This window comes from Lissotriton helveticus, chromosome 7 (assembly GCF_964261635.1).
Source record: "Lissotriton helveticus chromosome 7, aLisHel1.1, whole genome shotgun sequence".
Lineage (NCBI taxonomy): Eukaryota > Metazoa > Chordata > Amphibia > Caudata > Salamandridae > Lissotriton > Lissotriton helveticus.
Window position 1 is genome coordinate 386,906,787 of NC_136068.1, and position 15,675 is coordinate 386,922,461.

Below are 15,675 nucleotides of genomic sequence, written 5' to 3' on the forward strand. Positions count from 1 at the left end.
CCGTCCACGGCACAGGCCCATCCTCTGCGCACAGCTCTTGGGCAGGCACACAGCAGGTAGCTGGCTGAAGTAAAGGTTCGAGGGTCCTTGTGAGCCAAGCTCAGGGCCGGACCCTGGCGCACAGGAGGCGGAGCTCAGAACCGAGTGCCCAGCCTGCAACTCACCAGACCGAACACGCTTATTTCACGTTCACATAACAGTAGAATAAACCAGAATAATACAATTAATCAAGGCAACTATTGCATCAAGGAGAGTAGCGTTCTACATCGGAGGGGCAAGTTCGCAGTGCCTAAACTAATGAACGTGAAAGAAAAAAAATGGCATGTGCAGGGCTCCATCCCCTCTCAATGGCTACCAAGCCCAGAGCAGTAGCAAACACATCTGTAGGGCCCTCTAGGTTCGTGAAGGCCTATAGGAAAATCTGGCAATATTACAAGAGCTGGTATTTCGGGTCCGTGTGTGGGCCGTTTTTTGCTGTTTGTCTTTTACTGTTTATGTCTCTGCCAAACTTTGCCTGCAGCAAGCACAAACCGCCCTTTCCCATCCTCATTGCTTTTCCAAAAGCCACGACGGTCCTTCCGCCGTGATATATCTCCAGGTCAATCCTCCCTCTGGAGAGTAAAGACAGGGCAACAGGTGAGCACGGTACGAAGGAAAGGAAGGCGAGAGGGAAGGGCAAGAGAACAGAGCAGCATTGCAGTTACGGAAAAGAACTGAGAGAAATACAGATGGAGAAGGCTATCGAAATGAGAACGTGGGTAAAGGGTCAGAGTTGCACCGAAGAGAAAAAGGAGAGCGAAACAGTAGAAGAGGACGAGCGAAAGGCGAGTAGAGGAAAAAGTAACAAGTTAATTAAGGAAGGTCAGGGAAGAGTAGAGACCAAGGAAAAGCAACATGGGCAAAACTTAGAACTGTGAAGGAGAGGGGAAAGAAGCAAGGAGAAAGGTAAAAAAGAAAGTGGTTAGAGCAAAGACGGAAAAAGATGGAGAAAATGAATGGACAGAAATGAGATGGGGAGGGGAGACCAGAAAGGAAAGTGAAACAAGGGATAGTTACCTCATGTCCTCGGTAGACGCTGCTCTCCAGGTTTTACCGAGCAGCAAAATGGCGGCCGCAAAGCTCCGAATATTTCAGAATCGGGGCGCGTTTTTGGCGTTCTGAGTGACGGATGACGTCACAGGGCGAAAGAACGCAAAAAACACGCCCCCGAATCCGAAAGAGACGGGGCTTGAACGGAGTGAAGCCCCTCTCCTCCAATGGCTGGCCTCCGGTTAGGAAGCCAGCCAATGGAAAAGAGAGGTGGGTTCAAGCCCCGCTAACTAAAAGACAAAATCTTCGGACTACGCCCACTGCTACGCAGTGCGACGGTCCCCGACCTAAAAACTGGCATTTGAATTGTAAATTGTGACAGATTGTCGACGCAAATGAAGGCCGAAAAGAAGCATTTATCTGCTATTTTAATCTTTTTATATAGTGCACCTGCCATGAACATGGACCATTCCAAGGCATTTTCAGTGGGGTAAGAGCATTAGACAAACAGGAAGTGTGTGAAGGCGAGAGGATGCAGTCGAGTGGTTCCAAGTCCTTACAGGGCTCAAAGTAGGAAGGGTCTCATTCTCTTCCATCAGCCTTAAGTCACTAGGCATAAACATTTGAACCCTGGCATGCTTACCGCGGATCTCATGTTGAGGTCCAACTTGAGGTATTGTCAGTACAGGGTGAAGTAACCATCGGGTAATAAATACAGAGGGGTGCATGCTCCCACAACTCATGCCACCCAAGAATCAATCGCAGAAGTGTACGCAGGGACTTTAATGCCTCGAAAGCTCAACCAAAAGACAATGTCATCGCAAGACCCTTCACAATAGGCGCTATGCAAAATACAGTCTTCTCTGACATGGCAATCACCAAAGACGACCTCGGAGAAACAGACTGAAAAATATCAAGGACATGCTGCAGCTGATGGGAAAATGTTTCATTTTTCCTTATAATAAAGAGTTAAAGTAATCATTGCATGCCATGTCATTGAGTTAGTTATGAATGAGTAGCATTCCTTGCTGTTGGCTATTTCGAGCACGTTTTCCCGTGCAGGATGTTTCTTTATAAGCAACAGGGTGAGGCCTAACAGCCAGAAATGTTGACCTTGGAGCTAGGGAAGCAGGTTTGAGTCTCAGAACTGTTTAACATCCTGTAATTCTGAGCAAATCAGGTAATCTCCCCAGTGCCCATAAAAAAAATGTACAGCACTCAAATACCTTTGGGTCGAGTTCCTGCGAAATACTAATTGTATTGTCATGGTCTGTTATAAACAAAACACATAACAAGTCACGATTGGGAGCTCTGGCATTGAGCCTAAAGGCACTGCTGGATTCTCATAGTGCCTGCCAAAATATTCACTTTGCTCGCTCCAACCACCACGGACTATAGGGATTGTCCAGAATAGGTCTTTGACAACAGAGAGCTAAATGCTGTCTGGAGGCAAGTCCTAAAAACCGCTGGGCCAACTTACACCAAATGTGGCAAAATAACTTTTATAAGAAATCTGTCTTTTTTGGTGTAAATAAATTAAGCAGTTTTTGAGATATTTATGTTTGAAATAGATGGCAGGCAGGGATACAAGGCTTCAAGTTTAGAGATTTTTTGACAACTCAAAAGCCGTTCTTGACTTGCCTATAGCTTTAGCGCCATTTCATGAATTGTTACCAAATCTGACACACACTTGGGAGTGTTTTGTTATCTGTGGTGTTTCCAAGTTTGCGCAGATGAGTCCGGTAGGGGGCACAGTTATAAAGGGGGTTAAAAACTGTTCATTTTCTAATTATTGTGCTACCATTAAATTAATCTGCATGGAAATTGTCAGGCATTTAACAGGTATAGTTTTCTGTTATGTACGTTTCGTGCAGACTCAAACGGGGCAAAATAAGTTTTCGTTTCCTAATAATGTTTGCACTGCTATTGAACCTGCATTAAATCTGGCATGCTGTTAGTGAGAGAACCCCAAGTTACTTACCTTCAGTAACGCGTGGCTACACCAACAATCCACAGATTGCTCACCAATAGAATATTCCCAGGTGCCAGACCTGGATCAGGAACGCTTTAAAGCATTTTCTCCAGTCGCTGCCAAGTGGCCCCAATGGACTGAGCAACAACTTCACTGACGCCTTAGGGGTGATGGAGAAATGCCACATAAAGGCACCACCCCTTTGGGCTGCTGTCAGATTCAATATCGGCAGAAGAAAGCAGCTGTGACAAGTTAGAAATTACAATGTGCTGACAAACTAACTTGGCCCCTTTTGTGCAACAGTCTCCTCCACAGAATTCAGAATTCGAGAGGATATCCACCAGAAAGAGCATTACTGAAGGTAAGTGACCTACTCTTATGATGAATACTTCTAACCACAAATGGCTCACCTTAGAATAGATACCAAAGCAGTGCCATCCAAAAGGTGGAGGGTCTAAGGTGTGGAATCAAACCTAAAATTCTTGCAGAACTGAGTAGGCAAAATGGTCCTTTCTGCAGAACTGGCTGTCGAGGCAGTACTGCTGTATTTCAATGTGTGCACAGATACCACATATTTAAGCTTCACAGATATTAAGGACAGGAACACCCCATGCTAATGCCATTGTAGCATCATCAGCCCTGGTGGAATAGGCACGTAGAGCCTCAGGACTCCATTTTGGTCAAAGCGTAGCATGTCTTAATGCACACCACAATTCCCTTTGACAGAGTCCTTTTTAGGTCTCGCCTGGCGATAGCGGCGCATGCACTGCTCTCGCCATACGAGTGCCTTTTGCAAGCGATTCTCTCAAAGGCTTACAAGCACGCACAGGGATGGAAAAAAGATGGCTGCTTTCGCCATTTGACCAAAGCAAACAGCATGCAGATGTCCATACGAACTGTGGACAGTCCGATGCCACCTTGCGAAGCATTCATTGTCATAGCAACGAACATGCCGCTTCGCGTATGCATAATTATGGTGCTTGACTGCAAGCGTGCGCTCCCCACTGCGCTGACCAAAAACTCTTTGCCCCCATGCGTGAGTGCGCCTCGTGATTGTTACTTCTTTACTGTCAGCCCCTAAAATGCCACTCGGCTCCGATTACCTTTGAAACTGAGTCTCCGTTGTCGGCACCGGCCCCGGGCTAAGCAGCTTTCTTCCTTTGCTGCTCCCCGGCTCCAGATACGGTGTTCGGCGGCGACAGGGGGGGAAGCACGGAGACCTGGTTGCCAGATAAGCCCCTTCGTTACCAGACAACGCCCGAGGTTGGGTTCAATCCCAGCGCGGCAGGCCCCTGGGGTCAGGATATCAACAAGGAAGCACTTTGGAGACTCTGTGTGTCCTTGTTTATTATCATTCATCAATTTACAAGCAGTCCTCCTCTGGTGTCCAGAGTGTAACAGGTCCACTTCCAGCTTTTGAGGGCCCTCACCATAAATTTATCTTTAGCAAATGACAAAGTAATGAATGCCACAACAGTTCCGTGACCTAGACTACGTGGTCAATACAGGCAAGTACCGCCTGTGGTCTCTGGAACCTTAGGAACCAGGCACTACTGTGAGCTGACTGAATGCCGTCAACTTACCCACACGTTATACTTCATATTTCAGGAAAAAACGATGGTGAATAGTCAAACCTTTCGCTTTTTCCTTAGAAAGCCTAGCCTGCAACATTTTTGACAGGTGGCAAAAGAAAACGTTTGGCGCTTGTATTTCACTTTCCTAAGAATCCCTTGCAAAATTAATGCACATGCTCTAGAAACTTGTATCTTACAAATATACACTGAGACAAACCCCATCAACTGCACTAAACAGTGGTTAATGCTCAAAATGCTACATCGTTTACCATCCCACATTAAATTACCCACAATCAGCAGTTTCAAAAGTGTCTCCTACAGCTCAACATTAAAAATGTATATATATATATATATATATATATATATATATATATATATATATATATATATATATATATATATATATATATATATATATATATATATTTCCAAACAAAAATCGACTTAATGGCGGCAGCCTCTTCCGGGTGAGAGGGTTCGCGGAACAGAAGAAAGTTGCACTTCCGTAAATTTCCAATCGAAGATGAATACTCCAACCACTTCCACCAAAGCCTCGGCGGCGAAGAAGGAGATCACATCATGTGATCAAGGGCTTTTTGGAGCCCGAAACGCGTCATCTGTCGATTGCTGTGAATATGGTTGAATAAAAACATCTTGCCTACAAGTGGTTCGCTTCTCCTTCTTCGCCGCCGAGGCTTTGGTGGAAGTGGTTGGAGTATTCATCTTCGATATATATATATATATATATATATATCTATACACACACACACACACACACACACACACACACACACACACACACACACACACACCCACACGTTGGGACAATGAGTCAGACCTTTTCAGCTATTAACAAATTGATTGTGAACTTCCGCCTAAAAGCAGTCTACCGTAACAAATCTGGGATATTCTGTAGCTGTGGCGTAGCAAGGCCTGCGGACTTTCGGCAGACCCAGATGTGTGGAAGCCTGCGACTCGGAACGGAAGTCTAGGCGATTACGGACCCCATCCGAGCGACTGGAAGAGACTGTTCCGGAGGTGCCCAATTGGCTGGAGGGGTACAAGGAAGATAAGGCAGTCAGATGCTGCAGAAAGAGGACTAGGGGGGAGAGCACTTCGGAGCCCTTGAGGTAAGACCTTCTGGGGGCAATCCAGGGATTGCAACTGGCGCTGGGGCATGAGGTAGAGGCCGTTTCAATAGATGCTAATCTGCTGAGAGCTGATCTATGAAAAGTCTCCGATAAGGTAACCAATGCTGAAACCAACATTTAGGCCCTGCACGAGGAGGTCGCGACCTTGAAGCATCAGGTGGCCACAATGACTAGCATGGTTGCAGACCTGGGAAGGAGGGCAGAAGACACGGAGGGTCGCTCCCGCTGAAGCAACATTCAGGTGTTAGGTTTTTCCGGAGAAAGCGGAGGGCTCGTCTACCGAGCATTTCTTGGAGGACTGGATTAGATCATCCCTGAAACAACATCGCCTATCGTACATCTTTGTAACTGAACAGGCCCATAGGGCCTTAGTCCCACCGCCACGTCCCAGTGTATCCCCCCAAGGCCATCATAGCTAAGGTAATCAGCTACCGGAATAAGAACTGCATCTTAAGAGCAGCTTGGGAACAATAAGACCGTGATTTGAGAACTGAAATATAGCTAACTTTCTGAATTAGACAAAACTGGTTCAGGAACAGTGGAAGCATGTTATAGCTGCCAAACAGAAATTCAGAGCAATGGACTTGAGATATAGGTTATTGTATCTAGCGAAGTTGAAAGTCTTACAATATAATAAAGACGGGTGTCTGGAAGTGGCTTGAGGTTAGGGAAGCGGCTGCTACTACCTCGAAGCCGGAACGAACAATCGCCAGAAATTAGGCATGCGCACCCTGTGACACCCCAGCAAGGACCCGCACTGGGATAGACAATCCGAACTTGTCTCCCTTGGGCTGAGACAGAATACCTTTAGTGAAGGATGGAGCAATGCATTTGACACTCCAGGCATTCTCTGAGGAGAGTGGAATGTCACCTGAGCAAGAGTCTTCAGCGGATACTGCATCGAGGGCTCTGAGCCCAACATCTGAGATGACTCGGGACATGGCTATTATGGAGGATAGGAATGGGGAGGGTTGAGTGGATCAGTTTAAGACCAATCAAGAGGAGATGTATTGCTTGCACAGTTGGTGGTCTACTCATGTGGGATATGGCGTTTTATGAAATTGTTTGATATGCCACTTTTTTTATATTGATTATTCACTCATCTACTGTGGCAGCATGCTGTAGTTGTGGTTACTTTGGATCCTGGATGATACATTGAGTTGCATGTGGGTTATTTTTGCTTGCGGTTAGAAGTAAGGGGCTGATAGTGGGGACTCCTTGCTTGGGGGAGGGTTTTTTTCTCTCCCTTTTTTGCTTAAGTTAGTAGGTCCCTGGGGGGCCAACTGGGGTGTGGTGCTTGTACAGACAACTGTGGGTGGGCTCCTGTAGTTATGTTGGCACTATGGTTGCCCGTGGGAGGGTGGGCATGGGCAGTTTGTTTTTCACATTTTACTTGAGAAAGGTTTTCAGGTTTATACAGGGGGGTTGTAGCCATCTTAGCATGTGGGCATCTCAGCAAATGTGACATCAGACCATATGATACCAGGACGGTCAATACTAGCTGTAAACTTCTCTTCTGGAATGTTAGAGGGCTTGGTACTTGTAACAAAAGCTATTGAGTGCTGTCACTTCCCAAACGTCATAGGGTTAGTATAGTGGATCTCTAAGAGACCCACTTTACAGAGTCTGAAGTTAAAAAGCGTGCAAAAAATGGAGGTGCAGACATATTACGCTACCTACTTGTTCTCTAGGGGGATGCTAGCGTGGACAGCCCCTGGAGTGCCATTCGCAATGAAATATATTGAGGCTGATGTAGAGGGCAGACACATGATTTGGGGTATATTAGATGACCAGGAAATGGTGGTCATTAACTCATATGGTCCCAAAACTGATGAGGACTCCTTTTACCCTACAATGATGGATGTAATGTCGGTTACACCTGGAATTAACACGTTCTGGGTGGGATATTTTAATTGTTTGTTAAATGGGGAGTTGGATTGTCACCCTACCCGGCAGTGCACTAAACCGAAGGGGACAACCAAATTGGTCGAAGTTATGTCTCAAATGGGGTTTAGAGACGTTTGGCAGGTACTCACCCGGGGTGCCGGGAATATACCTATCGCTTCACCACATATAGCACCTTTAGTAGGTTAGATCGAATACAGGTAACGTAACAGCGAGCCACGAGGATACAGGATGTAGTGCCTCTGGCACGTTATTTGTCTGATCATGCACCAGTTGCATGTCAATTTCAATAGAGGGTGGTGCCGCCCCCCCCCCCCCATTCCCCATACTCATGGAGATCCCCTTCTGAGATACTACAGAATCAGGTGGGTAGGGAAACAATAGCGAGTCTCAGACAGGCTACATTGACATGTACTGAGGCGCTGAAAGCGGTGCTGAGGGGTTGCTGTGTGGTTCTTTCTTGTGGAGTGCGACACACCCTACAGGTTAGAACTCCTTCATAAGGAGGCGGCCTTGGCAGACTTACAGAGGTGGTCAGATGGGGAGGAGAGATGCCAGGAAACCGAAATAAAGCTATTGAAGCAGCTTATGGAAACTAGGGACAGGTTAGAGCATTACCCATTGAAATTGTATCGGACGTTGCTTCGTTGGAAAGGTGACAGCTCAGGCAGACTATTAGCCTGGATCCTTTTCCGAGAGCTGACCCATTCCCTATTACTCTTATTTACAGATCATTGGTGGGGGATATACTAGAGGTGTTTCAGGGCCAATTGAAGCGGGCATACTCTAAACCAGGGGACCTGGACCAAGTCAACTCTTGGACTACTTGACAGGGATACAGATTCCACAGCTGGGTAACATGACATGGCAGGAATTCGATCCTGAACTCACCTTAGAGGAGGTTCGGAGGCTATTAAGTCTCTTCCAGTGGGGAAAATGCCAGGAAATGACGGCTTCACAGTTAAATTTGATCAGACCTATAGTACAGTGGTGGTTTCTCATTTGCTCGAGGTTTAATGTCGAAGCACTAGATATGAAAATAACGCTGACACCAATGCATGAAAGTACAATTGCAATGATCTTAAAACCTGGTGCAGGGGCATCCGACCCATTGTCCTACTGTCTAATCACTATGATAAATATTGATATGAAGATACTGTGTAAAGTTCTCTTTGCAATTGGGCCCGGAAATTGGCAGACTGGTCTATCCAAACCAGTTTGGGTTCATACCCGGGGGAGAACTACCATGAATATTCGGTGGTTAATGCAGGTTATGCACGAAGTAGAACATAGGGAGGGAGACCTAGTCATGTTATCCAATGACATGGCATTTGACACCACAAATTGGCGGTACCTTCTGGCAGGTCTGGAGGAAATGGGGTTTGGATTAAGGGGAAGCCTGGATCCTTTTCCGAGAGCGGACCCTTTCCCCATTACACTTATTTACAGATCCCCATGGGAGATTGGGGGGGGCACCCAGTCAGAGTGATATACTAGAGGCGTTTCATTGCCACTTGAAGCTGGCATACGCTAAACCAGGGGACCCGGACCATGGTCAACTCTTGGACTACTTGACAGGGATACAGATTCCACAGCTGGGTAATATGGCATGGCAGGAACTGGATGCTGAACTCCCCTTAGAGGAGGTTTGGATGGCATTAAGTCTCTTCCAGTGGGGAAAATGCCAGCCAATGACTAATTCACAGGCAAATTTGGTCAGACCTATAGTACAGTATTGGTTTCTCATTTGCTCGAGGTTTAACGTTTAAGCACTAGATATGGGTGAAGGTACAATTGCAATGATCTTAAAATCTGGTGCAGAGGCATCCAACCCATCGTCCTACTGTCCAATCACTATGATAAATATTGATATGAAGATACTGTGTAAAGTTTTCTCTTTGCAATTGGGCCCGGAAATTGGCAGACCGGTCCATCTGGACGAGTTTGGGTTCATACCCGGGGGAGAACTACCATGAATATTCGCTGGTTAATGCATGTTATGGATGAAGTAGAAGATAGGGAGGGAAACCTAGCCATGGTATCCAATGACATGGCGTTTGACACCACAAATTGGCAGTACCTTCTGGCAGGACTGGAGGAAATGGGGTTTGAACCTCAATTTAGGAATTGGGTGAGTCTGCTATACACGGAACCCATGGCTAGGGTCAAGTTGGGTAGACTATGCTCCGCTCCTCAACGGTCAGGAGGAGCACACAACAAGGGGGCCCACTGTCACCCCGTTGTTGAGATCGCACTGGAACATCTTGCCCTGAGACTTAGAAGGGACATGGAGAGGTGAGAAATCCAAGTGGGAGGAGCGGGTCACTTAATCTCGGTTTATGCAGACGACCCACTTTCTATCTGACGGCTCAGAGGGTGTCGCTCCCCTTGCTTCTAGGGCATTTCTACACCTTTGGGGACATTTCAGGACTGTGTAGATACAAATAAGTCCTTGATATTCTCTCTGAGTCGACTGGCAACATAGGACCCCTATCGCGTTGCCAGGCTTGCCATTGCTCTAGGAAACTGACCACTTCAGTTATTTGGGGATAATTGTAGCCCATACAGTTCAGAAGCTGAAACAATATAATATTGCTCATGTGACAGAGGCTTAACTAAATCAGCACAGTTTTGGAACAAGCTCCCCGTGTGTCTAATGGGACTTTGGAGCAATGGCAAAAATTGTGTTATTGTCACACTGTCTAAATACTTTACAGTACTCTATAGATACATTACCCAGGAGAGTCTTTAAGCGTCTACATGCCTTATTATCGACGTTAATGTGGGCAGGAGGTCGGAGCAGTGTTACCCGTGATATTCATCTACCTTTGGAGGATGGGGGATTAACACTGCTCAAAATGGAAATGTATTATCTAGCATATCAGCTACAACATGCAGGACACTGGTTGTCTGATGTGGAAAACTGAAAAGGATTTACTCACAGATGACTCATGGGAGAAGACACTGTCACAGTTGCTTCATGGCGGTCGGAGGGATGACTCCACGGTGCCATATCTGATCAAACACACATCACTACGGGAGCGTGCAGTGATGGTGGTGCTCAGACGTACCCTTTTCGCACAGGAGTGTTTGTTCTGGGACCTCCCAGCGTTCTGGCTGTTGCCCGACGCCGTTGATGCTAGTGCCTGGAGAAATGGGGGTGCTGGACACTAGATGACCTTTACCCCAATGACACATTCATCACATTTGAAGCGGCACAAGAGACCTTTGGTGTGGGTTAGGCCAGTTTCTACTGTACACAAGTATTGTGGACAAAGTGCGAGATGTCTGGCCACATACCTGAACATCCAACTCCCTCTGACCGGTTTAGGACGTTACTGGAATTTGGTGGGGGTAGACAGTTTACCACTTATCAAGCCATGACTGCAGATAAGCCAAGGACCATATTTCGGGCTAGTGAGGCGTGGGCAGAGGAACTGGGTACACCACTAGAAGACGCACAATAGAAGGTATTTGCGCACTCATTAAGCAAGGGGATGTGGAACACGGTTCAAACTAGCACATTTTAGTTATAATCACCGAACATATGTCATCCCAGTGTTCCTCCATCAGGCCTCGAAAAATCTATCCGCCCACTCGCAATTGTGTGTAAAATTTTATCAGTCAAGCTATTTTTAGCACCTACTAGTCCCACCTGGCGAGTGAATTTAAGCTGGAAAGGACAAGGTGTTCTATTCATTCAGAAATTGAATGAGCAATAACGATGCCTTTAAGTCTGGTTTCTATCTTGACACATTTGCTGTCTGTTCAAGGAAAGAGGTCAAATGTTAGTTTGTCTTTTTACTAACTGTTGCTTGGAAAATGGAGTTTAATTCTCTCTTACCAGAATTAGAGTTTTTTGTCAAGTGAGTGGTCTGAAGATGTCAGTCATTTTTCTCTAACACAACATTTAAATATCCTGTTAATTAATATTATATATATCAGGAATTATGAAAGCACAATGGTAAGTAAATGTGATGCAAACAAAGTTAAATAGGAGCAAAATAAACCAGAATACTTTACTTGATGATATGCAAATGCCACATTTGCAGAAACTTTAGTTCCAAACATTGTCCACTAGTTTTATAAGTAAAACCCCATGTCAGTGGGAAAGTTTGTGGTCATTTCAGTGTAAAATCTGGTGATTACAAATGACAGTGTGCTACTAAGTCATGCTTTAATTATATATATTTTTTTAAGTAATAGTTTTTAAACATGATTTGAGAAACATTCCTGCCTATTAATGAACTAAGAGGCAAGTCAGGGGTTATGTGTATCTTGTGGCTAGATTTGTATTATATATGGAGAACAAATGTAGTCTATTAAATCATACAAAAGAACTCGCACATATGAAGGTGCTCTCGAATGTTCTAATGAAGAAAATGGTGGCTCAAATAATTAAAATAGTTGCCCACGTTCACATCATTTGAAATCAGTTTATTGGTCAAGAGCATTACAAATAGGTCAAGTAGATTATTTAAGTCATTAGACCTGCAGGTCTTGTAACATTTTTATAATTTTTCAAGGCCTGTCCATATTACAGACCTCACTAAAAAACTGCCGGATACCACCGGTGTCGGAGCAGACCTACAACCTTCCTTAATTTAGCCTGGCACTACCCTTCTGTGCATGCTTATTGGGATTTAGTGGTCCGACAACTGGAGTGTATTGAGGGTATCGAAGTGGAAGTGGACCCGGCCACCTGTCTCTTGGGGACGTCAGGAAACGCACGAGTAGGAAAATGAAATAGATATTTATACAACTGAACCTGCGCAAAACGGTGGGTTGCCATCTCATGGATGATCTTGCTAGCACCCAGGGAACAGGGATGGATAAAAGATGTTACGGAATGGGTGGTAGCCTAAGAGGTGCAGCTCTGTCAGTGTAGGAGGCATGACCACGCAGAGGAGAATGTGCAAACGTGGTCGGGGATCCTTACAAAGTAAAGGGAGATTAAGGAGGTCTCTGCAAACGATGGACAGGAATCTGAGGGATAGGCTACATTGGCTATCATGGGGAGTGGAGCATATATTTGGGGGAGAAGGATTAACAGGCGATTTTTCCTACTGTAATATTCTGCACACTATGGTCCCTTTATACAGGATTACTGCTGTTTTATGTCATTTATGCGACGATGGCTAACTGTTCGAATTTGTTATTGGGTACAGTGTTTGTATTGGATTGACTGAGCTAACAAACAAACGAAATTCTTTTTTTTTATTTAAACATAATACACAATTATAACACGTACCTTGTTGTCTAGATTCCGAGCTTCAATTTCAAATATGACAATTCTGGTATCCTTTATTTCCTCCGCAAAAATCTGTAATCAAAAGAAATACAAAAGTACATTGATCAGAGTAATATGAACAAGAAACTATTTACAATTTTAGTATGAACCTCGGGTACAGTTAAGCAATCCATTTCCAATCAACTGACAAAAACACAGTTGCTATTACCATTCATGTGCCACCTCCACACTTTGGTGACAATTTGCCCAATATCCTTCTCTAGCAAGCACAGATTCCACTCATTAATCCTCAAACTATGTGGTTCACTCACATACCTTGAGCTCCTTTGCCCCTCTTCTCAAACCGGCCTGGCACCTTCCTTGACAGCAAATGACAGTATTAGCACACAACACCAGAATCGCTCAAGCTTTACACATCCTAACCCACTTGATAAATGTACAGCTCTGAGAAAGAAGTCAAAAACAAATTGTACATGCCATCCTAGACTTCAGCTACCTTACATGCATCCTACTAAGGAATGGTCCGCAACGGACAGCGCAGTCCGAAAACGTACACCAACTACAACTAAAATGCTTTCAAATTGCATTTCGAAAAGCGACACAATCGCAGACGCACAAAGTATTTGCAGTGCTGTGCTCGCAAAAGAGCTTTTCGCAGGGCACGCAATAATTAGTGAACCCATCACAAGTTCTATGAAAGACACTGCCCACCGCTTTGAATTAAAATCGAAACTGGAACATCTAGGTTATATCGAAATAATCATTTTCACGTCTGCCATCTAAATATTCCACCTACTATTTATTTCCTTCCTAAACACAGTCAAATCTTTTTAATAACTCCATCATGTAAGTGTCCTAGCTGCGAACAAAACCCGGGACCCCAGCAGGCCCGGGACTGCTCGAAATAGCTCATGTAAAACCACTCCTAACGATGTCGTCCCTTGTGTAAGCAGGTTTTTGACCAACATAGCTATGGAAACAAACATCAACAGTCGGGACAGGCGAAAAAAGAAGGCAGAAGAGGGGCACTAGTCCCACTTGACCTTTCTACAGGCTTCAATATTGACTGAGTAGCCAAGGAACTGTGGGATAGACAGTACCCGACACAGAAGCCATATGCTGCCTTGCTCCTCATTTTAACATTTCAAACAGACGCTGAATATTTTCTTACAGAGGCGTTTCAGGTAACGGATACCATGGCAGGGGGTTCTTTCTCCAAGGTTATTCAGAAAGTGCTTGCCATCCGAGAACTGGTCTCTGCTGGGGATGTGGTTTAACCAACACGAGTAACGGTTGGTGAGGCACAATACTTTTTACCTAGGGAAACTGCCTTCCAGCTCGCACTCTCACATCCATGTAGCCCGTCATAAATGATACCCCTCACTTCTACCAATGCGATATGCGCCTGTGAATGGTATTAAGAAGTGCCTGAGGGGTATTGGTACTACATTTGGCGGTCCTTAGTGCAACCGTAATCGTTAAAACTTGATTTGCCATGATAAAAAACATGGCCTTTGTTATAGCGGTCCTCGGCGTGTCATTGCGCTTCTCATTTTGATCACCCTACACTACACGTCACTGTAGTCATGTGTATAGTTTGGTTAAAAAAAATATTAAATGAAACTGAAAAATAGACCTTGTGCCCACCTCCCTAGATCGAACCAGTCTGGATGGTGTGTGTCTGCTATGAAGAAGTGAGGTGCAATCGAGTGTTTAACAAGTGAAACATTCTCTGGCCACTTTACAGATGTCTATTAGCTTGAAATCTGAGAAAACCAGAGACCACAGCGCTGTCACCTAGAAACTATACAATTGCGAAAGATGGATTGACTTGAACCAGATTTTTTCCTTCAAGAAACATTTAAATGTTATACCAATTTTGGTTTTAATATTCTATACAACTTTAATGGCATTGCAAGCAAAACAATAAATATTTATGGATAGAGGAGCAGTAATACATATCCATGGTTAACATATCCAAGCAACAGAAGCAGAAAAATACAGCAGTGTGTACGCCTAACTGTAGTGGTCTCAGGGGTACCACAGCTATGTCAAAATGAGACATCCAGTGGACCCATATCTGGTCACGTTTCAGTGCAGTCCTCAGCACCAAAAAAGCGGCATTAGCGACATGATAGCGCTTAACAAAATAAAATAATAAATAATAATCCTGAGCTTCTAAAGCGCCAGGTTACACTAGCCAGTGTGTCCCCGCGCTGTGCCGCTAAGGAACCCATCCTGGCCTGTTCCTGTGAGGTGCCCATTCCTGGGTACCCCAAGGTGAAGCCAGGCATCCTAGCGTTAGGGCCGGTGTGGAGATTAAGCAAGCTATTGCCCAGAGTTGCAGAGTGGGAACCATGATTAGAGTATGCACCGAGGCGAGAGAATTATCGGGTTCGAGGATATTGAGCCCAAGACCCAGCCGCGACGGGAATTGAACCCTGGTCCCGGGCCAGACCCCTGCATCAGGGTCTGCCACTCTAACCAGTGAGCCACACTGGTCTACCTCAAATCATCCAAATACATAATATGAGAGTTTCCACATCTATGAATGCTACGGACGCACTTCATCACGTCCAGTGCCTTTTTCTCAGGACAATTTCGCCATGGAGGATCTCTTATTACTAATTAAACCGATATTGATGAACAGTTCCATGCGTCAATCAGCAACCTGGTCTTCCAAGAGATCATGGCTATTTTAGTAATTTTATTCGCTGTACCACAAAACCACAGAACACCTGAACCCCTCACCCCAATCTAAAACTATGTAAAATATGCACTACTCTGTGAAAC

At 45.1% G+C, this 15,675-nt stretch overlaps 1 protein-coding gene across 8 annotated transcripts in view; it reads right to left on the reverse strand.

The window, feature by feature from the left end:
* LOC144768502 (copine-1-like) overlaps positions 1 to 15,675 on the reverse strand; it is an 854,409-nt gene that overhangs the window by 406,796 nt on the left and 431,938 nt on the right. For all 8 annotated transcript variants that reach the window (XM_078652218.1, XM_078652221.1, XM_078652215.1 and 5 more), the window contains one exon: positions 12,883 to 12,954. In XM_078652218.1, coding sequence (XP_078508344.1) covers positions 12,883 to 12,954 — 72 coding nt within the window. The remainder of the gene's footprint in view (positions 1 to 12,882; positions 12,955 to 15,675) is intronic.